Source organism: Neomonachus schauinslandi, chromosome 1, assembly GCF_002201575.2.
Source record: "Neomonachus schauinslandi chromosome 1, ASM220157v2, whole genome shotgun sequence".
In the NCBI taxonomy this organism is placed as follows: Eukaryota; Metazoa; Chordata; class Mammalia; order Carnivora; family Phocidae; genus Neomonachus; species Neomonachus schauinslandi.
In genome coordinates this window covers 33,710,949-33,737,425 of record NC_058403.1, presented here as the reverse complement: position 1 = coordinate 33,737,425, position 26,477 = coordinate 33,710,949, and the positions used below count along the sequence as shown (strand labels likewise).

The window sequence follows — 26,477 nt, the reverse complement described above, 5'->3', positions numbered from 1 at the left end:
CATGGGGCTTGATCCCACGACCGCAAGATCATGACCTGAGCTGAAACCAAGAGTTAGTCGCTTAACTGACTGAGTCACCCAGGAGCCCCAGAGTTTGGAAGATACATTTTTTAAAGATTTTGTTTTATTTATTTGACACAGAGAGCACAAGCAGGGAGAGCAGCAGGCCGAGGGAGAGGGAGAAGCAGGCTTCCTGCTGAGTGGGGAGCTTATCATGGGGCTCTATCCCAGAATTCTGGTATCATGACCTGAGGCAAAGGCAGAGGCTTAACTGACTAAGCCACCCAGGTGACCCTGGAATATATTTTTAAAAGGCTATCATTATATGAGTAACAATAACCATTTAATTAAAAATTACTCATTAAAAATGTAAGTGAATTATATCTATATGGTGATAAATATTTATATCTATCCATGTAATATATATCAGTATAATATATCTTATATACATGCCACTTGATGAAACAGATATGCTGGGCAGATATATGCCTAATCTAGACATTGCTTTATGGATAGAAATATAAAGATGTTTGTTCAACATGTTCACCCTAAATAGGAGAAATAGGTGACAAGAAAGCTTGATCAGGACTGAAGGTGAATGAACCATGTGCAGATTGACAACTCTGGGCACATAATAGGAGTTTGTTTGCTTGTTTGTTTTTAACCCAGGCTATTCTAAAATTAGAATTGCTTTATTCTTGCTTTATTCTTGCTATCTCAGTTGACTGGTAAGTGTGCTTGGCTCCAAAGAACAAGGCTGTCATCTCTAGGTAAATTATTCACACACTTGATTCTGTTGAAGAGTTTTGGTTGAGAGTCCCAAGATTTTAGCCTCTGTATTAGTCGGGGGGCAGTAGGACATAGATGGCATGCTCAGGGGTTTCACTGGAGAGAGTTTAATGAAGGGCTTTTTACAGAAGGCTGGTGAGGGTTAAAGAACTACTAGAATTGGAAGCTGTTGCCTCTTAGGACGTAGGTACGAGAAAGGAAGGAATGGTTACTGGAACATAGTTAAAGCTAGAGTCATAAAAGAGGAGTCTGATTACAGGATCTGTGGCCAGAGAGAAAGGCAGCCACTGCCAGAGGAAGCAGGGATGAGTAGGTGTTAAATATCTCCATTTGTCTTATGCCAACATCCACCGTTGGTTAGTCCCAACTTGCCACTGGAGTGCACGGGAGACCTGGAATTGCCATCTACTGACGCCAGCCTCCGGGGCCTCGAGCAGGCTTGAGAAATTCAGAAGGATCTTAAGGTAGTTCCTAGCATGGAGAAATGGAGAATAACCAGGATAGCTACCCAGATTTCTCTTAACATGATTTAGAGGGCGCTCAAATACTGGAGGCATTTCTGACTTTATTTTCTTCTAAGTGATCGCAACTTCTTTACATAACGACATCAATGTACTATGTACCTTCCATTCAAAGAGGAAGAAAGTATTTTTGGTGCATTGGTTTCTTTCCCCCTTCCTTGCTGCTTTGCTTACACCCTCCCTATTCCTCCTTTTCTCCCTTTCTTCCTCTCCCATCTTCCCTCCCTGTTTTCATTCTCCCCACCCCCCAACCCTCCCTTCCTTCTTTTCTTTGGATATATCTTTAATCTTAACAATCCTGAACAAGGCTAGTAGCTAATATTAAGAAGCAGAAGAGTTTCAGGTTTTCAAAAGGGTCTGGGTTCTTAGGGTAAAGGAGATAGAACTTTATTTCTTAATCTACTTAAAGCAAGCAATTAGCTTTGTAGCAATTTGGCAAAGCCTTCTAAAATAGCATAAACCAATGTATACACAATTACCAGTACATCTAAAATCGGAGCAAGTAAACTCCAAGTTTTCTTTTTTCTTTTTCCCCCTGAAATTATAGAATATAATCTTAAAGTCAGGTGCTTACTCTGTTAAAGTTGTAGTGTCTCTCAGATAATATTCCAGTTCACTAAATGTACAGTTGCATGGGAGTATATAGTGATTTTTTTTTTTAAAGCAGATTTATTTAAAAAAATTTGCTAGAGTCCTTGAAGTTAGGATCTGGAATTTAAATTCAACAATTTCACCTTCATCCCTCCCTACTTTCCTTTCCCTTGAGCAGCAATACTTATTGGGCACCTTCTATGTGCCAGACACTGTGCTAAGTAATGGAAATTCACTGATGCAGAAGAAGGAAAATAACCTTCTCCCCTAGCAGGGGAAATGGGTGGTCTCCTTTTAACTAGCAATTAATTGCCTAAGGTCATCTAGTCATAAAATTAAACTGGGATTTTGATATTATTCTAAGTATTGTGGGCATCCCTATGTGACTTTTTTCGGCAAAATACATAAAAGATCAAAGATACCACTTTATAAAGATATTTTAGGAAATAAAGAATTATGTGAAGATATTTCCCTAAGTACTTTCTAAAGTTGAAAAACAACTCTTAGAATATAATTCAGTAACAAACAATATACTCTTTTAAGATACTGGATCATTTTTCAGGATTTATTTTATTGCTTGTTTATTTTGGTGATATTTTGTGTGTTTATATTTAAAGCAAAAGTATGAAAATGAAACTTTTAGGGTATATTTCCAGAGAATCTGTAATTGATTTAAATGATACATGAGACATTTTTTGTCAAACTGAAGTGAGCTAGAAAAAATCTCTTAGAATAGCTGTATTTAGATTTTAATGAAACTAGGCAGAAAGGAGACTAAAGTGAATTTCCTTTTTAGTCTTTTAAATGAAAAAGTGCATCATTTGTCCTATATATCTTATTCATCATCAGTCATAGCAAAGCATTCATTCCCATGAGAGAGATAATGGATTCAGAGAGCCGAGAGGAATGGAAGATTGTCATTCAATGCAGATGAGTTTTAGTAATATTTTTATCATGAGAAATTGGGTTGCAGAACCTTAAGATTTGGAATTAAGTTGCCATAGATATATTTAATTAAAAGTAGATTGCTTTAACCTTTCTTTAAGTTAGAAATAGGTTTAAAATCTTAAATTAAATTTATAGTTAGTTTGTATTTAACTTGTATTCAGGACTTGCCTTTAATAGGGATTCTTTATAAGGTATAGCCCCAAAAAGGTACATTTTAATTGAACTATTACAGTGAACATATGAAGAAAGTTTCTGAAAGGATATTATAACTTTGTATATTGGATCAAAGTATGGTTTATTTTTCTGCTGAGGGAGAAAGTAACCAAACTTATCAAACCAAACTAAAAAGGGAGACTGAAAGGGGGATCTGCATCCTGAACTCTCTTAAAGCCTCATCGACACAACTCCTTAATCAGTATAAATTATATTTCCTAGTGTTTTATTGTTATCACCTGATGGGTTGGGGGTTGGTTTCTCATTGATAATACTGTTCAGTGGCTAATACTTTTCTAGAAGTTGAAATATATGAAGAATGAAGTTACCAAAGTAGAAAAGCAAATGAACATATATATGTGTGTGTGTACATATATACATATATATGTATATATGTACATATATATATATGTACATACACACATATATGTATGTGCCAGATTTGTGAACTCTGATATTACAGAATCAGTTTTAGGTTAATTAGAGGAAATTAGAATGCTCCAAGCTCATTCTGTGATCTTATCTAATTGTGCATTCTTAGTCCAAGGCATTAAAAAAAAAGTAAGTTGAATAAAGAAGGTTGTGTAGTCAACTACTAGCCTTGACCACACCTCCCAGGCCTGGAAATGCATGCCCTAGTTCAGGATGTTGTTTATCCCCTCAGTCTGAGCAGAGACAGGTTTGGGCTGTGTTTGGGGCCATGCCCATTCCCCGCTGGAGGAAAGCCAAAGGAGTAGGGGGGGCGGGATGCTGCAGCTTCAGTCTGTCATCAAGCCTGGGGCTCCTATCAATCAACTTTTTTCTGAGGGTTACAAAGTCAGAAGAGGGCCTTTATCTTAGATCTACTCAGATACTTTATAACTTTATTCTTGGGAATTGAAACTTTTTTTAATAGGTAGGCCATGCTGACTAGCACAAAAGTATCTCAGATTAATTGTACTTATTAAATCAAAATAAACTGTCAAAAGGTAAGTCTATTCATGGTAACTTTCATTTCCTTTCTAAAGGAAAAGCTTCTATAGAAAATAGTCCATATTTGTTCTCCTTTTCCCTCCTCTCCACGGGGTGAGGTAATCACAAACCGCAATCTCCTATAAATATACCATCATTACCCAGAAGGTAATTGCAACATTATATAGTTGTTAATCTTTTCTCAATGAAGATCGAGATTCATTCTCTCTCAGAGGCTCAGTAAGAAAGCATGGCCATGTGAGGCATACAGAAAATGGGAATTCATTGTTGTTGTAAGCTTATAGCTTATCCTCATTTAGACTTTATTTTGTTTCACACCTTCATCGTCAGCCATGTAAGAAGAGCCTGCTCTGTACAGTGCTGTAGAGCAAGTAAGATCAGATGAAAATGTGTGAGAGCTCTTAGCACAGTGCCTGACATCTTGCACATTCACAATAAATATTTCTTCACTAACTCATTTTTGTCTTTGTCTGGCATTTTCTAGTTTAAAGGAGAATGTGAACATTATTGTCTAGATGGTCAAAACATGCCCTTGCTGGGTTACTTTTTGAAGCTGTGGACTCTCCAGCCAGGCTCATTGGTGGTGGTATTGTTCCAAATTGAAAGCATAACAATTTTTTTTCTATGGAATAAGTAGACTATACCAGGATAATTCCTTTCTTATGGAATTTGGATTCATCCCTTTACCAAATGTTTCAGTATTTTGTTTAGAAGTCATTGGAACATAGAGAGTTGAAGATAGAGCCATGGAAAAGCTCAATTTAGGGGTATAAGGATGATGAAGAAGAGGTGGTGAAGGCATGAAAGAAGAAATAGCATTAGGAAAATGAGAAGAGTGTCCTATCATAACATAGAAAGAGGAGAGGGCTTTTCAAGTAAAAGATGGATGTATACAGTATTATTATATTATCTTCATAATATCAAAAATGTAGTGAACATTTAACTGTGCAATACGTGCTTAATATAGACTTGCACTAAATCTTCCCAGTCGCTCATTGAGGTAGATACTATTACTGTCCTCACGGTCCGGGTGAGTACACTGAGACTTAGACTCTGGAACTCACAGCTGCTAACCTGTGCCAGAGTCAGATTTCATTGAAGATATTGTGTCTGTATGTTGTAACCACTGAACTAGACAAGGGGTGAGGACCATAAGCTTTCAGGAAAGTGAGTTCCATTTGCAGCTTTTCTTTGTAGTGGTAGGGAGTTTCCTTAACAGAGAGTTGTTTCTTTATTTTACAGACGTGGAAATTCAAATTCAAGAAGTTATATAATCTGCCAAAAGTCACGTATCTAGTAAATAGTCATTGAAAGGTTTATCTATAAGTATTCTGCACATACTCATTTTTTGAGGCTCTGTTTACCAATAGCATCCCAATTTTGTACCTTTGAATTATATATAATTCCTATGATGTATATCTGAAACTCATGTTTCTATCTCTAGAAGCTGATTTATACTTTTGGGATAATTTTATATCTAAACTTTAAGACATCAGTATTGAGTGTGTGTGTGTGTGACATTATATACATATATAATACAATAGATATATAAGTAATTAGATGGTTTACATTCTTTACCTTTGAGTTGTGAGACAGGAAAATTCAAAGTGGACTGAGTTGAAAGAGAATTCATATATTTAATTTCTTTTCATTTTTTTTCAGTGTATTTGAAGAATGAAGCTTTATATCATTAAAATTACATTTGTTTTGAACCTTGGCTACCATTTTTCAAATCTAAACTTATTTGGCTATATCTACCACATATGGTTTCACGGGATTGTTCCTATTAACATGAATTTCACCTTTCATGGTGATTTTGAAACTAATCTTGAAGGAAGCTTCAAGAAATTTTGTTTGTTGGATGACACGACCTGATGATGAATTGAATATGGTGGGAAAGGGAAAGGCAAGGGAAAGTTACAGAACATACAACATTCAATATTATGTCATTTATTTTAAGACATACACAAGCATACACAACACACACACAACTTTTGCTTCTATAAATAACAATAAATGTATTTATAAATATGTGTCTTATGAAGTATGTATGAATGTATTGAGGTGTGTGTGAAGTAGGTATTGAAGAACCACATGACTTAGAATGTACTATGTTAGGGGAAGAAGGGGGTCTTGGGGAGGTGGTCAGTTGAGCTATTTTAGTCAGACTTAATCACACTTACAACATTGTAATGTCTAGTATTGGAAAACAGGACAATAAAGAGAATCATAGATGATTCTCACAGATGAATCTCATAGATTTAATCATCATTTAAAATTATTATTGGGCTGCTCTTGTGGAATATTTTGGAGATAATCATTCAGTTAGGATAAGTAGTAATGATAAAAGAGAAAATGAATTATTAGCAAATGTTTAGTACATACTTTAAGATGAATAATATCACTATTATAGTTTAAAAGTACATATTAAATGTAACTATAAAATAATGAGTAGTTTTGGTAACTATTTAATGCACACATCGATTTTCTGCTACGTGCCTGCTCTACTACCAGAGCTGGAGAGATATCTACCTTATTACTCTTTGGTTGCTATTTCTGTATCTAGCTCTTATTGTCTACTTGATTTATAATCCTACATCTGAGATCCAGTTCATTCATTTCTTTAGGGAACCTTAATGAGAGGGAATTTAAAGAGGAAGCATGCACATAGAGTTCGGACTGAAAGGATGCACATATGACCTTGGTTGGTGTTGAGTGTCCACTGAGTATCAGAGAACTTGAGTTCACATACTCTCAGGTAGGTCAGCAGTGTCCATAACTGAGGAAATCTCCTTATTGTGTTCAGTAGAGACCAGGGGCAGGCACAGGGAAAGCAGATAGTTCTCTGTCTCCAGAGTATCAGATTCAAAGGATTTTGCAATGGGCAAATGGCCAGTGGTCAAGAGACAATGGAGGGAGCTTAGAGCTTAGTCTGTTAAAAAAGAAGTGGTACCGTGGACTAGCCCTCTAGTGGTAGGGGAGAGTGTTAATGGGATAAGAAGGCAGAGCCTTGCAGGCCCATTTAGGAGGTGGGTAAAAGTGACAGAAACATTTTAATGATTTTGTTTCAAATTTTAGAATTTTTTAATCTGTTCAGTCCAGTAGTTAAGAAAAACATGCTTATTCACTTTGGTTGACTTTAGATAAATGGCTATTAAATTAGAAGCCAGAAAACCTGGTAATAGTAAGTGGTTTCAGTGTGCTTTATTTTAATGGAATTGCCTTAATGGAAGTCAGATTTATTCTTGAACATGTTAAACCTCCATATAACTTGCCAGTATTTTCCTGAAATTGGCTCTCTGATTTCTGAAATGGGAGTGGGGAAAGATGTGAAAATTGATGGCCTCAAGCTTTTTAAAACCCAAATTGAAACTTGGACTACAAAGAGAGAAGTTTAACCTGAGAGTTTATGCCTATATCAACATGACACAGAGCAGCAGTTGAAGTTTTCTTACACCCCACAGATCTAATAAACACATTGGTTCATTTAAAAGTGATTCAATTTTCTTGGATTTGGGATTTCAGAAAAGAATGAGCATAGCCTAATGAATTATGTGTTATGTGCGTTATAAATGTAGAAACCACACATAGAGGTCTATTTTAGATGCTACTTGTATGTAGATAGGGATAATTAGGCATTTTGTGAATCTTTACATTAACAGCTTATTGAACATTTTAGAAAAATCAGCTTTGAGTGGTGATACTTTTTTTTAAGTAAGCTCTATGCTCACCGTGGGGCTTGAACTCATGGCCCTGAGATCGAGAGTCGCATGCTGTACTGACTGAGCCAGCCCGGCGCCCCTTGGGTGGTGATAATTAATTATATATATTAGATTAATTATATATAATTATATATATACACACACTTTCAAAACTTAGAGTTTTGTAACTTTTTTCACTTTATGTATATATTACATATAATTAATACGTTATTAAATACTACCACTCATAAGAAGGTGATCTTCTGAAATGTTTATATATTATATAAATTACACATAATAGCTTTAGAATTTAGAACATAAAGGAGAAAATCAAGATCTCTTTTAAAATACAAGTAAATACATTCATGTTTCTTTTAATATAATTTTGCTTTTAAGTCTACATAATTTAGTTAGTGATACATGTTAATTGAAAAGATTAATGAAAAGGAATTACCTAGATTTTTGTGCTTCTTAATCATTTATACTACTTACTAAATATAGAGATAATTTTTTATAATCTTAGGGTATAACGAAGTCTTATTAAAGGAATACTATTTATGTTTACTTGCAAAACTAAAAAGAAATGATTTTTTTTATGTCTGTTCTTTACTGAATTTCCAGTTGCCCAGTTATCTTATGAATTCAATTTAGTATAAAAAGTTGAAATTTATTCTTTCATTAAAACATTGTTGAGTACTTATTATGTGGGAGGTACTGTACTAGGTGTTGCCATACAAAGATAGATAAAACTTGATCCTTACCTTTAAATAGCTTATAGTAAAAAACAAATCAACACAGACACATACAATAAGTGCTGTAATAGATATAGATTTAGGCTACTTGTGGGATGTTCAGAGGGGTAGTGCTCACTCTTATTTGGTGCACAAGTCATCTGTGGCCATAGTAACGCCGTGTAACACATTATCCCAAACTTCATATGTAACAACAGTAGCATTTATTTCTCACTCCTGTATTTGTGGATCTGCTAGGGGGGGCTCTGGTTTGTAGAGGTCTAGATATACTTACGGAAAATGATAGGGCAGCAATCAAGATTTTTTTGGTGGGGGATGAAGCTGCTGATGAGGGATAGGGGAATTGTTGCAAAGCATTATCAAAACTCATTGTCTAAAAGGTGCAAAGAAAAAAAAAGTGCAAAGATTGCTATAGCAGCAATTCTATGTTTCAGACTCCATGATGCAAGTTATTCCAGACTGAATGAGACCTCTAGATCCATGATGCCTTCTGACATGACTAGGTCTCTTTGATGTCTGCTCCAACCTCTCCAAACACTGTCTTCCTGAAAGTTTCTTCTTGAATGTTGGCCTTCTACCATACTTGCCCTGTAAATCTGCATCTAATTGTTCAACATCTCTGCTCCTTCACAGCTTCTAGGCCCGGTGAGGAAAAATCACATAGCCATATGTACTGCTGCTTCCGTGGGTTCATGGCCATTAACAGTCCACAGAAACCATTTGCACACTCCCCAGCCCGCTCTTCCTTACATCCTCCGTAGGAGCTATTTAATTCTACCACCTCTTCCAAATCCCTCATTTCACTGCATTCCTCATTCTCCCTTAGCATAAAACTTGCTCTTACTTTTCAGAGATAGGAGAAGCCAACAGAAAGGAAAATTTCAGCTTCTAAACCATTTCCCTAAAGAGATCTATTCATCCTTCCCACATGCTTTCAATAGGTATTAGAAGAAATTGATGTCATGAGTCCCTACATTGAATCCCACTCTCTTTTCTTCCTTAGTATGATAGATCCATATACCTCTGTTTCTCCCACCAGCTTCTCCCTCTGCTGCTTCCTTTCTCTCTGCATACAAACTTTTTCACATCTTTCCTTCCTTCAATATACTGGAAAACTAAAGACAATTCCTTCCTTAATTCTTGATCAGATTTTTAGAATGATATTGTAGATCATTGGCTACCAAACCTGTGTGTGCACAACAAAAAATTAGGGAGCTTTATAAAAGTGCAGTCCCACTCCTGGGTCTGACTCAAGGATCTGAGATGGGGTCTGTTGATTTCTAACTTTTAAAAGCAGCCATGTTGGTTAAGTGTCTGACTCTTGATTTCTGCTCAGGTCATGGTATTGGGGTCGCCCTACATCTGGCTCCGGGCTGGACATGGAAACTGCTTGGGATTCTCTCTCTCCCTCTTCTTCTGCCCCTACCCCCCTTCACGCTCACTGGCTCGCTCTCTCTTTTTCTCTCCTTCTCATAAATGAATGAAGAATGAATGAATGAATGAATGAATGAATGAATGAATGAATGGGTTTTAAAAGCAGCCATGTTAGGGAACTCTGGTCATAAATGAATCTGTACTGGCAGAGGTAACACTCACTATTAGTATGTGAATAAGTTTATAGAACTGTAAGTTTAAGGAAGTATGTATATACACATACTTTTATATATAATTCATATTGTGGAAACATATGTATGTGCATATAAATACCTGTATAGTAAAGAAAAAGAAAACTTTATACTAAAGTATTAATGTAGAGGGAGTTGGGTTTATGAGTTTTTTTTTTTAATGAGTGTTTTTTTAATTGTATTTTTTGCCTTTTATTCTACACAGAATACACATTTCTTTTGTAGTAAGAAAAAAAATAGGTAATAGTACCCTCGTGCACATGTGTTCCTCCATTAAGCCTCCCATTCCCTCAGATTAGGTATCTTTTCTGTAGTATTTGACCTTAACTGCAGTCATAGATTGTGTTGACCATTTCTAGTCCTTTTGAATTCTCTTTTCTCTTACTTCCATTTTCCCTGTCCTGTTTCAGTAACCACCCATGCAAGAAATTATCACTGTCACCTCTAATAACCAAACACTGCTTCTTATCAATTTTAACTCTGAAATAGCTTTCAAATGCATTCCTTTTCCTCCCTATCTTTACTGTTGTGATGTAAAAGAACCAACTGACGTGGGTATCACTGACACCCAAGGAGGAGTGACCAGGAGTTTCAAATGTTCAAATGCCACTGAAAGCTCATGTAGGTTGAAGTCTGAAAAAAACAGTTGGGATTGGAAAGTTGGAGGTCTTCACTGGTGAACTTTGCCAGAGTATTTCAGGAACATTTTAGGGGATGAAGAAGTAGAGTAAGTGGAGATAGTAGTCAAAAAATAGGCCTGTCAGTGACAGGAGAAAGAGAGTGACTTGGACCGAAAGGGGGGTTTTTCTTCATTGTCATCGATATTATTTGAGAATTAGCAAGTATATCAGTTGCCATCATATTTGAATGCTGAGAATAACAAGCCTATAGAAAGAGAATGTTTGAAAACCTCAGAACATGAAAAAATAAATAAAAACAGATAAAAGGAAAGAATGGAATCAAGAAGTTAGCCTTGAACAGGAGAGAGAGAGAAAAACAAAACAAAACAAAAACAAAAAGCCTCTTCTACAGACTAAAGGAAAGGAGGTAAAGATGGCTGCTGGTATCAGTTTGTAGGTTTGAAAGCAGAAAGCTGAGGGAGTTCTTGCCTGATGGCTCTATTTTTCCCCGTGAAGTTGAAAACAAAGTTTTCTGCTGCAAGGAAGGGAGTATATGTGTTTACCTCTCTGTGGACGTACTAGAAGCTACTCAGAAGGGGTCATTTTTTATTGTTCTCTCTCTTCTTCTCTCTCTCAATCTCTCTTTCTCCTTCCCTCCCTCCCTCTCTCTTTCTCTCTCTGTCTTGCTGTCACTCTCTTTTACTTTTGTGGTTGTCAGCCATATGGCTATACACCAAGAATAATGATGGGATTATTGTTGACAGTCAAGGTTGAGTATTTAGGGAGAGGCCGAATCCCATGCTCTCAGTTGCTTAGCTGGGAATGGTGACTTGGTTGGGTAACTGCCACAGATCTGCCTAACAGTTTCAAGGCTTGCAAACATTTACTGTCGAGCTTTTTATTAATGAAAATATCCACATGCAGAATTTACTTCCTAAAACATAAGATTCCAGAAGAATAGCCTTAATTCGTAGCGCAGACATAAAATCTAGTTAAGAGCCCAGTGTGTGTTATGTGCATTTCTAAGGTAGAGAGATGCTGGACTGGGTCCAGACTGTTTATGTATGTCGTGCGTAAGAGTACACACAAACAGAAGCTGGAGTCAAGCCAGCATGGGTTCAAATCCTGGCTCTGTCACTTCATTGCTGTGGGACTTTGGCTTTATTGCTCTCCCTCTTTGAGCTTGTTTCCTCATCCATCAAATGAAGTCTGTACTACTTTATAGGACTTCCGAGATAATTGAATTAGATATTGAATGTCAAGCTCTGAGGACAATCTATAACTACTGTTGCTGCCTTCAGTGTCACCAAGTCATCCTATTTTTTGTTAATGTAATGACTTTTATTACTTCTTCTATCACAATAAAACTCTCCATTCCTGTGTCATTCAAGAAAGCATCTGCTCAAACCATTTTTTTTAAGAGAGTGGGTTTTGTGATAGTTTTATAGATTTCTTTTCTTTATAGGACTCTTCAGAGTCCAACGTAAGTTCTGACAGCAGCAGCAGTTTGTATGTTTATGTTGGTAATTACCCATAAATCTATTGCTAGTCTGGGCTCCACAAGAAGATATACTTTTTTTTTTTTTCTTTGCTTAAAAGCCTGTTTTCCCCCCATCTTCTAATGCGGTCAAGTTGTTCTACCTTTGCAGAACCTTGAAACATTTAATCATTTTCTCTTCAAAGAAGTCTTCAGCTATCCAACTTGACTCTTTATTCTACTTATTGACGAAGCTATCTTCTCAGCATTAAATTTTTATATATGTCTCCCTACATGGTCTTTCCCTTTACGATTATCTCTGATACAATCTGATTTTAGTGTAGGGCAAAAAGCTCAATAGAAATGAACAGATAAAGGCTATCTGACCTTTAAAATATTTTTTATTTTTTGAACAGCTTTATTGAGATAGAATTCGCATACTATACAACTTAACTATTTAAAGCATACAATTCCATGGTTTTTAATGTATTAAAAATAGTGTTGTGCAACCATGGCCACAATCAATTTTAGAACATTTTCATCACCCCGAAAGAAACCCTGTACCAACTATCACCTCACAATCCTCCCATCCCTTCCCTAGTACTAGGCAACCAAATACTTTATATAATTTGCCTATCCTGGATATTTCAGATAAATGTAATTATATGTGATCTTTTGTGACTGGCTTCATACACTTGGCATAATGTTTTCAAGGTTCCATGTTGTGGCATGTATCAGTACTTCATTTCTTTATGGCCAAGTAATATTCTACCGCATGAATATGCAAAACTTTCTTTATCCATTTATTAGTTAATGCACAAGTATGTGTTTACCTTTGACTATCATGAGTAATGATGCTATGAACATTCATATACAAGTTTTTATGTGGATATATGTTTTTATTTCTCTTGGGTATATAACTAGGAATGGAATTGAGTCAAATAGTAACTATATCTTTGACTGTATCTTTAGGTTTTTGAGGAACTTTCAACCTGTTTTCCAAGGTGTCTGTGCAGTTTTACATTTCCACCAGCAGTGAGTGAAGTTTCCAATTTACCAACAGTGTCACCAATAAATTATCTATCTTTTTGACTATTGTCATCCCATTGTGAATGAAGTGATAGCTCATTGTGGTTTTGATTTGCATTTTCCTACTGACTAATAAGGTTGAACATCTTTTCATGTGTTTATTGGCTGTTTTTACATCTTCCTTGTAGAAAGATCTGTTCAGATCCTTTGCTCATTTTTAAAAATTTGGTTGTTGGGGCACCTGGGTGGCTCAGTCGTTAAGCGTCTGCCTTCGGCTCAGGTCATGATCCCAGAGTCCTGGGATTGAGCCCCGCATCGGGGTCCCTGCTCGGCCAGGAGCCTGCTTCTCCCTCTCCCGCTTCCCCTGCTTGTGTTCCCGCTCTCACTGTCTCTCTCTGTCAAATAAATAAATAAAAATCTAAAAAAATAATAAAAATTTGGTTGTCTTTTTATTATTAAGTTGTAAATGTTCTTTGCATATTCTAGACTTAAGTCTCTTATCAGATATATGATTTGGAAATATTTTCTCCCATCCTGTAAGTTGTCTTTTCACTTTCTTAATGGTCTCCTTTGACACAGAAAATTTTTAATTTTGGAGAAGTCCAATATATCGTTTTTTTCTTTTGTTCCTGGTACTTGTGGTGCCATATTTAAGAATTGGATTGTGAAGATTTACCCCTGTGTTTTTTTCTATGAACTTTATAGTTTTAGCTCTTACATTTAAGTCTTTTTAAAAAAGATTTTATTTATTTATTTGAGAGAGAGAGAAAGAGTGGGGGAGGGGGACAAGCTGACTCTGCGCTGAGTGCAGAGCCTAACTCAGGGCTCAATCCCATGACCCTGAGATAATGACCTGAACCGAAATCAAAAGTTGAGGCTCAACTGACTGAGCCACCCAGGCACCCCTACATTTTAGTCTTTGATTCATTTTGAGTTAGTTTTGTGCATATTTTGAAGTAGGGGTCCAAATATATTCTATTGTATGTAGAGATGCAGTTGTCCTAGTACTATCTATTGAAAAGACTATTCTTTCCCCATTGAATGCTCTTGGTCACCTTTATCGAAAATCACTTGATCACAGACACTTGGGTTGTTACATTGCTAGACATATTAGAAAATATTATTTTACTTTCATTGGTATACTTTTGTAAGTGGCTATAGGGTTAGAAAGGAGACTTTTATAATTGCTTTCCTGATTACTGTAGACCTCTGTCATGCATCCACCCCAGGGGCCAATTCAGGTAGAATATCTTAAGTTGAAAGATTGTGTTGTGTAGAGAAGAGTTTCTAAACTCAAATCTATGCTGAAGCCAGGGAAGTCAGAAATGGGTTAAGTTGCGATCCATAGTGATAGAGCATATAAGAGGGAGCTGGAGTGTGGGCTCTAAGAGAGCCTCCCTACTCCCACAGATATTTGCTGACGTGGAGGAATACAGTTCAACATTTACTAGTCAGTTAAGACATAATTGAGGGCCATTCTTGGCCCATGGGATGACATTGCTGCCTCTGATGACTGATTGTATTGCATTAGTACTTTTCTCCCATTCTTTCCCTTTCCTATTTCATGTTTTCTATGTTCTTTCTAAGCAAATATTGTACCACTTCCTAGCTTTATTAATTTCCCCCTGCTTTACTGTCACTTAAAGATTATAAAATAAAAGGATGGTCAAATCCAGACCAAAACCAAACCCAGGTAAAATGGCATAGAAATCAATAATAGAAGTCACAGCAAAGATAAATGCCATTATCTTTAGGTCCCAAGTAACATTTACTTTTGGTTAAGTATAGGTGGCAAGAATTGCTAGAAATTGGATAGGTTTTCAGACCCAATTGCCATGATAGAATTTAGTATACTCTTAACTTGTGCTGAACCAAGTAAACTAAAAATAAATGGAGAATTTAAAACAAATTATGTAATTTTCAAGGATATGGAATATGTACAAAGGTAGATCATATATCCAAACACTTTTTAGAACTGAGTTTTGAGTAGTGGGCTCTGAATGGAGCAATAAATGATGAAGAGGGGGCCCAGCTAGAAAGGAACACGTCAAGCAGAGCAACCTTGATTTCACATGTTTTATGTAGTTTTCATGCTGGATTTTTCCATAAAATCTATTTTGAGATAACTGAATGGTTTATACTGTTAAAAATAAATAGATTGGTAAATAAATAACTGGATTGATTACCACCAAATTAGTCCATAAAGTACACCACATTTTAAATTTTATTTCAATAAAACTAGAAATGAATGAAAAAGTTTGAAAAAAATATGACCCACCACCCAATTCTTCCCAAATAACAATAGAAGAAAAGAGAATAATCAAAAGTTATAATTATAGCCTGTTTTGAAAAGAAATGCAAACACTGTGTATCAAAAGCTATCTTTTGGGTGCCTGGGTGGTTCAGTCAGTTAAGCGTCTGCCTTCGGCTCTGGTCGTGATCCCAGGGTCCTGGGATTGAGTCCCGCATCGGGCTCCCTGCCCAGCAGGGAGTCTGCTTCTCCCTCTGCCCCTCCTCCCTGCTTGTGCTCGCTCGCTCACTCTCTCTCCAAAATAAATAAATAAAATCTTAAAAAACAAAAGCTATCTGTTATAGCTAGGACAATAATGAGAGGCAACTTTTCTCATGTCGGTTCCTCATCTGATCCACAGAACACGGAAAATGATTTAAATGTCTGTTTTCTAAATTCTCCTAGGTATGGCCATAATTAATACCATTCTAGATGTATTAAAGAGAAATTAATTTATTGTATACAGTGGGTCTTTTGGGCCTTATGGCCTCATTTTCTTGGTGATCCCTGGTTAAGCGAGGCTGGCATGCCTTATTAAAATTATAATTCCCAGTGTTGATGAGGATATGGGTAGTTGAGCATGCTCATATGCTGCTGGTGGAAGTATGAACTGGAACCGCCTATCTAGAAAGTAGTTTGTTAATCTGTATTTAGAACCATAAATAAATTAAAATCTTATACTCTTTATTTGATAACTTTTTATAATTGATAACAAGGAAAGAGATTTGGGCAAATATTTTACACAGAGACTTCATGTTAGTTTTTAAATTTTTATTGCAGAAATTTCTTGGTATGTGGAAAAGTAAAGATAAACTTTGTCTTAGTCTGCTGGCATGCTATAACAATACTATGGACTGGGTGGCTTATAAACAACAGAAATTTATTTCCCATAGTTCTGGATGCTGGGAGTCCAAGATCAAGGCACCAGCAGATTTCGTGGCTGGTGAGGATCCACTTCCTGGTTCATAGACAACAGGCTTTTTTCTGTGTCCTCACTTGGTGGAAGGCACCAGAGATCTAGCTGGGGTCTCTTTTGTAAGGGCACTAACCCTGTTCATGAGGACTCTACCCTCATGACCTAGTTACCTTCCAAAGGCCCCACCTCCAAATACCATCACATAGGTTCATTTATTTCAGTTTCTATTTTAAGGGATTTTTTTTCTTATTTTTCCCCTTTCTGACAATAAGCTTTCTAATTGTATGAATTGTTTACCTTGTTCTGTAGTCAAAATATAACAAGGTGCAATCCTAAACTACTAATCCATGTTATTCCTCCCTGTATACATAATCATTTCTATTCATTTTGGGGGGTTATATTTTCATGCTACTTAAAATCACAAGAGGGTGCCTGGGTGGCTCAGATGGTTAAGCATCTCCCTTTGGCTCAGGTCATGATCCCAGGATCCTGGGATCGAGTCCCACATCGGGCTCCCTGATCAGTGGGGAGCCTCCTTCTCCCTCTGCCTCTCTCTCTGTCTCTGTCTCTTATGAATAAATAAATAAAATCTTTAAAAAAAAATAAAATCACAAGAAACTACATATATTCATTTATCATCTCCTTTCATAAAAAATATCAGAAAATAAATACTATTCCTGTAATAAAGAAACATGGTTAATCCTATTTAAGTCACATTTGCCACACATGTTTTGATTATGGAGCCCTTTTCTTCCATGCATGCCTTTAAAAACAGTTCAATAAGTGAAGCTCTAGATTATTTGATTTGTCCTCTAATTTCCAGAAAGCTACATTTCACAGGACTGAACATTGTTCTTTATAATAACGAAATATTAGTATTCAGTTGGTTCTGAAGTTAGAGGCATTCTTATTTACTCTAGATTTTGTTTTTGAAAAGCACAGGTAGACTTAACTAATGTGTGTTAAGAGACTATCCCCCAAGAAATAATGCTGGAGGTCTCAATAAGATTATCCCCAGGGTACCAGCTGCCAGCAGAAGTTGAAGAATGGTGGGTCACAGGCATCCAGTTGAAGGAAAGAATTATCTGGAGGAGAAAAAAAGAAAGAGATAAAAAAAAATCACAGGGATATATGTCAGAAAGGACTACTGTCTTCCACCTACAAAGGCTGTGTGCTCCTTCCATAATCCTAGGTAGGGGCAACGCCATTGGAATTTCAGTTCTGAACATTGTGATTTCTTGGGAATAGAACAGATGCTTTCTTGGTATGAGAGAAGTCCCCAGAACTTCCATTTGTCAAGCTAACTTTGCATAAATCTAGGTAAATGCAGCATGATGTGAAGCTTGAAACAAATGACACAGTATGATGAAGAAGGGTGTTTAGTTGCTTTGAAGAGGTGATATTCCAAATATTTAACAACTGTAATAAGGGACATCCACTCAGATGGAAAGTAACTAAAATGTGCCATACAGGCCAGTACTGGCCTTATATTATTAGCCTTATCTGCTGCATTCACCAGGCATCTGTGTCACCGCTGGGTGTAGTCTGTGTGGCGGGGTTGGCCCAGGTGTGGACCATGTCTTCAGCACACTAGCATCCGCATCAAAGGTGGAAGGCTCTACATAGTAAGTTGGAACGATTTCAACCATACATAAGGAAATTTTGTATGAAACTTAGGAACTCAACGGAAATGAGGTGGCTAAGTGCTGATGAAGAGAAATACTTTACTGTGAGTTAAAGAGTTTGGGAATAGTTGAAGAAGTTGACATTTAAGAAATTTATTTGAGGATTCTTACATTAGAAAAAGAAAGGTTGTTGGGTTTGAGATAAACATAGAGTCTGTTCTCCTGATGCAGTGACCTTAAGTTAATGTTTGATGGCCTATGCCGAATGTGTGTTTGCAGTGCATATTAAACTGTGCACCACATATTGTTTCTTTTCCATATCTCGATTTGAATTTTGTCTGCTGGTCTTGAGTCTATGGACAAATAGAATCTTTTGCATTATCAAATATGATGATATAGTTTAGCCTCTTAATAAAATACCTATTAACATGTTTGCTTTAAAAATGTGTGAGGTCATCATAACTTGATAAATATCAAATGTCTTAGAAAATGTTATAATAAAATAATTTGTGCAGGCAGCAAGCATGATCTTAAAATTTGACCAAAATTAGAATAATTAAACACATTGTTTTGGGTGTTCCTAACCCTTGAACCTGGAGATGTCTACATTATGGTAAGAAATGAGGCATAGAAAGGAAAATGAGGTAATATGTTAACATTTTAAAACTTTAATATTACTTTTCTAGATAAAAGACTTCAAATTTTTATTCATGATCAGTGATCAGTGGCCCAAACATTTTAACCAAGCGATCTCTTTATGAGAATTTCTAGAAAATGTTATCTATAGACATTACTAACTGCATTGAATAATGATCTTAATATATGTTATCTTTTCATGTTCAAATTTGTCAATTTTTGTTCCCTTACATTAATACATTCCAATTCCTTTATACATTAGATCTGTTCTATAATCTTTATCTCACTCATCATCCTTCTGGGCTTTACAACCCTATTCATTCCCAAATCCTGAATCCTGAATTTCATGTGAGTAATATTGACCTTGAAGGATTATCAAAGATATTTCTTATTTCAGAATTTCCTTGATCTGTTGATTTAGAGCATTATTTGGTAGTCCATAAATCTAATTTAATTTAGAAAATCCCTCAAAAGGTAGGAGTAGAGAACACCTGAACATACCTCTTGACCCAGGCAGTTGTTTCTAGTGTGGTCTCTAGGCCAGTGGCATCAACATCTCCTGATTACTTGTTAGAAATACAAATTATTAGGCCACACTTGAGATCTATTGAACCAAAAACTCTGTGGGTGGGGTGCAGCAATCTGTTTCAATAAGCCCAGGTGATTCTGGTATGAGCTAAAGTTTGAGAACCACTGAACTACAGAACTCTCAGTGTTAGTTCTGTGCTTGATAAAGAAGCAAACAATTGTCCCATGTGGTAATGGGCTATTTTTGGTCCTATCCTGAGGCCTACATAGGGATATTAACTATTTTCATTAAGTACTTAAATAAAGTTAATGCTATCTTGTGTACTCAGAATAAAAGTCACACAAGATTAAAATGAAAAATGTTTGAATAATCTAGTTCCAAAAGTATCTCTTTAGATCTACTCTAGTATGGCTTAGAATCATTTATCATTATTGCTGTTATTTTCAGTTATGTTTAGGAATAAAGTCACATGACTTATTTCACAACACAAAAATTTCCCTAAATTTTGTCTTTCAACTTCTTATTTTGTCTTCCATATTTTTGTGAAGCAAATTTTATAAATACTTAATTTTATTTATGGGGTGCCTGGGTGGCTCAGTCAGATAAGCATCTCTGCCTTCGGCTCAGGGTGTGATCCCAGATCCTGGGATTGGGCTCCAGGTCAGGCTCAGTGCTCGGTGGGGTGTTTGCTTCTCCCTCTCCCTCTACTCCTCCCCTTTTGCTTGTGCTTTCTCACTCTCTCTCTCAAATAAATAAATAAAATCTTTAAAAAAATTAAAAAAAATAAAATTTTTATGCCGGTCATTTGATGTTTAATATTTGCTTATTTATTTTTAATTATGTACTTCCACAAGTGGTTCCTGCAATTATACCTGGATATACCTTAATTCTGGTTCCTTCTTTCTTAACTGTTTAATGTAAAGTTTAGAAGAACAGGTCCAAATCCATTTTTTTTTTTAATTATTCTGTTTCTGGGCCTTAGATATATTTATCCCCTGGAGAAAATCTCATTTTATTAGCCATTTTGGAAAACACATTTTAGGGAGAAACAATCTTACATCTGCATGCTGTACTGTGGAAGTGGGAATTTTTATTGGGGTTCGTGTTTCCAATAGAAAAAAGCAACACTATTTAATAAAGGAAGTTGAGTGAGGAAAATTCAGGGCTAACAGTAATTGGAAGAAGAGTCAAGGAGCTGACAGACTGGTTGGTAGTGGTGTGGCTGAAGAGGAATTTGCGTGGGGCGACAGTTGCCGAATGCAAAAATCTTCAGTTGTTTCATGCGTGTATGCCTTGTAAACCTTCCTCTCCCTTTCTCATGTGAAATCTTTAGACATATTCTACATCACTTATGATAGTTGGTGGAACGGATTTTCTTGGGGGTGCATATGTGAAGATGTTCTAAATTTTGCTTTCAAGGGTGATGTTTAGCAAGACAAATGTAACTGCAGTAAAAGTAAACACCCGAGTTTCCATGAGTAGGAGAGGTGCTAATAAAAAGAAAGTGTTGAAGATGATAGAAAAAAAAAATTCACAGTGTAGAATTACAAATAATCAACAGGTGCTTTAGGAGATTTAGAACTCCAAGATTTTATAAAAGGAAAATGTGATTCAGTAAAAGTATTTTTTATACAAATATTAATACTTGTTTAAATAGACCTTAAAAATCAAGTGACTGCAAGTTGAAGAACTAGTTAAACTGATATTCAATCAGTGATATTCAAAAGCACATTCATTTTTACATTACTGAAAACAGCTTTTACATAAATCTGCATCTGTAAATTACCCATATAGTTGAAGATTCACTTTCAAAGTAACAAAATCTTATTTATAGTTGAGTTTTTAGTGAATCTGTATTATAAATTTATTCATTTTGGTGTACTATTACTCAATTTAACCTTCTCTTCAGGAAATATGACTGTTATTCTGAACATTAATTTTGAGTTTGGCATTGAGCAGAGCCTATATTAAGCATTCAGTTCATATTTAATGAATGAATGAATGAACTAATGAACTGTACCCTTTATTTTCAGATCTAACTAACCAGGAAAAGATCTGCTACTTGTCTTAAGTTTATTAATTGTCTTAAGTGATTAGCTTAAAAAGAAATTCAATAAATGTATGAAGTGTTACAGTACCTAGATATTCGTATTTCAAGCTTTTTTTTTTCCTTTCTAATTATGCCCTCAATTCTTTGCTTGGGTAAGGGACTGTCACACTGTATGTAGGTAAGATATATTTGAACTTTTAGGAGCAGGAGCATATAAGAACACAGAGCCTGTTGAGTTGTTTTTTTAATATAAACCACCTTTAGACATTTTCAGATTGTCTTCATGATGAGGACATGATATATAAAATATTACAGATACTACTGAAGCTTCCTGTGTTTCTTTTCCTTTATCCAGTGGAAATCACCCATAGAATTTGATGTTTAACATTCTCATTTTTCTTTTGATATTTTTACTATATGCATATGTATCCATAAGTGTTATGTAATACTCTTTTGCATATTTTTAAACTTTGTATAAATGGTATTCTTCCATACCCTTTTAAAATTAACTTCCATGCTTTAGCTTTTTGCACATATGTATTTGCTTTTTAGTTTATATTATTGTATAGCATTCCATTGTTTAATTATACCAGAACCTATTTACTCATTTTGTGTCTGACTTACATTTTGATGGCTTCCATTTTTTGCTATTACAAACAGTTCTTCATTGAGCATTTGCGAATGCTATCTTGTGCACATTTGTCAGAATTTCTCCAGGCTGTTACCTAAGGGGAAGATTGTTGGGCTTTCGAGTGCATGTATCTTCAACTTTGCTATATAATGCAAATTGTTTTACCAATTTATACTCTCAATTGCAGTGTTATTTTATATCCTTGCTGACTACCTGATATATTCAGGCTCTTAAATTTTGCTAATCCAGCAGGTGGTAAATGGAGTCTCACTGTTCTTTTAATTTGTGTTTCCCTAATTACAAGTGAGCTTGAGCATCATGACATGCTCCTTGGCCATCATGTGTCTTCCGCTGAATGTCTTTGTAATTTTTCTATTGGTTTGTTTTCTTTTTCTCATTGAATTATAGACATTTTTCATATATTTTAGATGTTCTTTCTTGGTATATTCTTTATAAATGTATTCTCCCAATTGGTAGTTTGTCTTTTCATTCTGTTTGTCTCTCCATCCATCTATCTGTGAAGATAAATTTATAATTTTACTGGTCAAATTTATCAGGCTTGTTTCTAATTTTTATTTTTGTACCTTGTTTAATAATATACTTTTTATACCTGAGATCATAAACATATTTTCCTGTATTTTCTTGTAAACATTTTGCAGTTTTGCCTGTCATATTTAAGCATCAATCTGTGCTCAGATGATTCTTGGGCATAGTATTAGGTAGAGATCTATTTCTTTCTTTCTTTCTTTTTTCCATAAGGATAGCCAATTGTCACAGCACAGCTTATTAAACAGTGTGTCCTTTACTTACTGATTTTGTTTTCGTGTTGCATAGGTCTGTTGTTCTTCATTTTGGCTTGCTTCCGAGATCTGTGATCTACCTTTCCTTTGCTCCCTATAGTTTATAACCTTCCACCTTTCTTGCTTGTGGCATTTCTTTAGCTTTTTAACTCAGTTTTGTCATACACTTGTAGATTTGGATAAATGTAGTATGATTTTAATTATTTTTCATCATTTTTTTCTGCCATGAGATGTATCTTGTCTAATTACCAAGAATGCATTTCTTTTTTTTTTTTTTTAAGATTTTATTTATTTATTTGACAGAGAGAGAGCACAGGTAGGCAGAGAGAACGGCAGAGGGAGAGGGAGAAGCAGGCTCTCCACTGAGCAGGGAGCCCGACGCGGGGCTCGATCCCAGGACCCCGGGATCATGACCTGAGCCGAAGGCAGCCGCTTAACCGACTGAGCCACCCAGGCGCCCCACCAAGAATGCATTTCTGTTTTTTTTAATATTAACTCCCATTTTTGGTGGTGTTTCCTACAAAAGGACCCATCATTTTCTTTTATATTCTTTTTATTGATGGACATGTTAGAATTTGGAAGGACAATTGAAAATGTTGTAATTTTTAATTTTAAGATGCAAAAGGTAAATTTTCAAATACATTTCTTAAAAATAAATTTAAAATAACCTGCTTTTTTCTAAATGGCTGGTAGAGTATTTTGCTTAACACCCTAGAAAACTTAACATTTTTTAAGCAATTTGATTCTGTACAAGTGGGCAGCATATTATGCTTTGCTTGAAATTCATTAAATGTTAATCATACCATGCAAATTGTTAACTGATCTTCTTTATTTTTTTTTTTTAGATGATTGGAATCCATTTTCGTACCCATATAAAAAACTGGATTATGGAAAGTGGGAGCTTTATATCCCACCAAAGAGGAATAAATCTCTACTTGTACCTCATGGATCCAAATTAAAGGTACTTTCTACCCTCCTGTTTTTATATGAACTTATTTTCTTTTTGTTTTGTATACAAAGTTTGATTTAAAATATTAGAATGTAAACTGATGCATGATAATTATGGGAGAAATAGTCTAAATGTTTAAATAGAGGAAAACTGAAGAGACATCATCAATAAATTGTGTTAAATTGGGACTGTTTGGTAAGGTACTGAACTTATTAATTGTATTATTATCAACTTTGGAAACTTTATGTAAGGAGGGATTGAGTAATTGCAGAAGTCTAGCTTGAAAAAACAGAAAGTTTAATAGAAAAATGAAACCTGTCTTCAAATCAGCAAATGTGGAGAGAATTTTTACCTATAAAGAGAGTCTTGATAAAATTGATTTTGTGCGGGCGCCTGGGTGGCTCAGTCGGTTAAGCATCTGCCTTCAGCTCAGGTCATGATCTCAAGGTTCTGGGATTGAGCCCCATGTCTGGCTGGGGCTGTCTCCCTGCTACCCCTGCTTGTGCTCTCTCTCTTACTCTCAAATAAATAAAATCTTTAAAAAAATTGATTTTGTGATGAGCTACATGAATGGGGGAGGCAGTACTGTCTGTTGGAGAACCATGCATTTTGGGGACATGATTTTCCTGGTTATTCTTCTTTCTGGTCTTTAACATTAAGACTTGTCTTAATGTTAAATTAAGCCTACTTGGATTACCTAGGGGCCTGCCTGTCAGAGGCAGGCTGAGTGTCCTTCACATGTCCTCTGCTTTGGCTAACCATTATGTTTCTGTATTCAGGGTTTACAGAGCCCATATAGCTAGCCTCTCTTGTCTCCTCAAGGGAGGCTTGAAAGATGGGTTTCGAAAGCCTGGATTACAGATTTCAGGCATTTGATTATATAAAGGTTATCTAAATCCTTTAATGTTTACTTGATTTTATCCAGTGCTCATAAAATTATATAATATTTCCATGTCCCCTTGTTTCTTTCCCTTCTTTGGACATATGATTGCATTCAAAGCATTTATCATGATAAATCCTGTGACTGAATATTATTTTTATTGGTATTTGTTACTTAACATTATTAACTCAGTTACTTAAAGTAAAATCAAAATGTGTTGTATTTGTATGGTTGTTTTGCAGCTTTTTTTTTTTTTAAACAAATAATGAAATTTTACGTATATCAGAGAATGACTGAAATATTGCCACACATAATATAGTCACCAGAAGGGCATATTGTCTGGAATAAAGAGACATTTTGACATGGGATGGCAGCCAACGTTCCTCTTAATCTATAGTGAAAAGGAGAAAAAGTAGCTACAGTGTACAATAAGAGGGATTTACATTTAATATAAATAATCCCTTTCTAAGTCAGTATAAACTCCATGAGAGCAGGGGCTTGTGCTGTTTTGTTTCCTAATATTGTCTGTTCTCAATTGGCACAGAGTAGGCACTCAGGAAATATTTATTAAATATTAAGGCCATTTTTAGGCCCAGTCTTTGAAAGAATAAGTCAAAGAGCTTGGTTCTTCTCTAGTTTATGCGGCCTGGTTTTGGGAAACTGTGAGGCAGGGCAACTGTTCTTGTACTGCTTTCAGTGTCACTTTAGGTCTTACAGCCATTTATTCTGTTTTGTCTTTTGTTTTTAAGAAATGAACTTACTAATTTTTAAAATTTTTTTTTGCCTTTTAAAATTTCTTTGCCATCTTAAGTTAGAAAAATTTATGAACTCTGACACCTTACCAACTTCTTGTGTTAAATGGTGACTGAATTAACCTTGACAGGTTGTTTTCATACATGGGGAAAAGTAATTGATTACCAGGAATGAATGATTATTGATATATACAGGGAATAATGGTAAACATTTGCATCTCCCATCCAACTCCAAATCCTTTATACTTTCTGCTATGGTCTGAATATTTGTATCGTCCCAAAAAACGTGTGTTAAAATCCTAATGCTTGATGTGATGGTGTTAGTAGGAGGGGGTTTGGAGGTGCTTAAGTCAGGAAGGTGTAGCCCTCTGAATAGGATTAGTGCCTTTATAAAAGGGACTTCAGAGAGATCCCTAGTCCTTCCATCATGTGAAGATACAAGAAGTCTGCAGCCCTGAAGAGGGCCCTCATCCGACCAGGTTGGTACCCTGATCTCAAACTTCCAAATTCCAGAACTGCAAGAATTAGATTTCTGTTGGGTATAAGCCACCCAGTCCGTAGGATTTTGCTGTAGCAGCCCAAACAGATTAAGATGCTTTGTACACTAGGTTATGTACTATACTATGCTTTCTTTTAAAAATTTATTTGACTTAGATGAGATGAAATGATCCTATGATTAAAAAAAAAAAAAGTAGCTTTTACCTTTCACTTGACTTTGAAAATCTATGTCTAACATAAAATAAATGTTCAGCAAGTATCAAGTAAACTGTTGTGTAATCATTCTTCATTATTATTCTCTAAAAATTTCCATGAGGATAATTAACTAGAAATTTAGGCCCAAAATATTACTCATAGTATTTAGATGTTTCAAATGTTGAGGAAACATTTAGATGCTGTTAATATGGTGATATAATTAGTTTTTCATTTATGGGAAATGATATATCAGATTTTCTTTGAGGGAGGGGTTAAATTCTCTATAAAAAAATCAACTAACTTGAGATTTTTGGCCTTTCAATTTGAAGTTATCCCCAGATAGTCTATCTTGGTAATTAAAAATCTTGTTTTAAATTGAACTTGAAAATTTATTTCAGTTCACAAGGGATTGACCTTTATAACTCACTTGAGGTTGTTTCTCTTATGAATTATCTGGTAACCGCTAACAAAAAAAGAAATGTTACCTA

The 26,477-nt window shown here is 35.5% G+C and overlaps 1 protein-coding gene across 1 annotated transcript in view; it reads left to right on the top strand.

The window, feature by feature from the left end:
- The window catches only part of GBE1 (1,4-alpha-glucan branching enzyme 1), a 279,857-nt gene that overhangs the window by 65,997 nt on the left and 187,383 nt on the right, over positions 1–26,477 (top strand). The window contains exon 3 of the mRNA XM_021689411.2: positions 23,561–23,676. Within this exon, the coding sequence (XP_021545086.1) occupies positions 23,561–23,676 (116 nt within the window). The remainder of the gene's footprint in view (positions 1–23,560; positions 23,677–26,477) is intronic.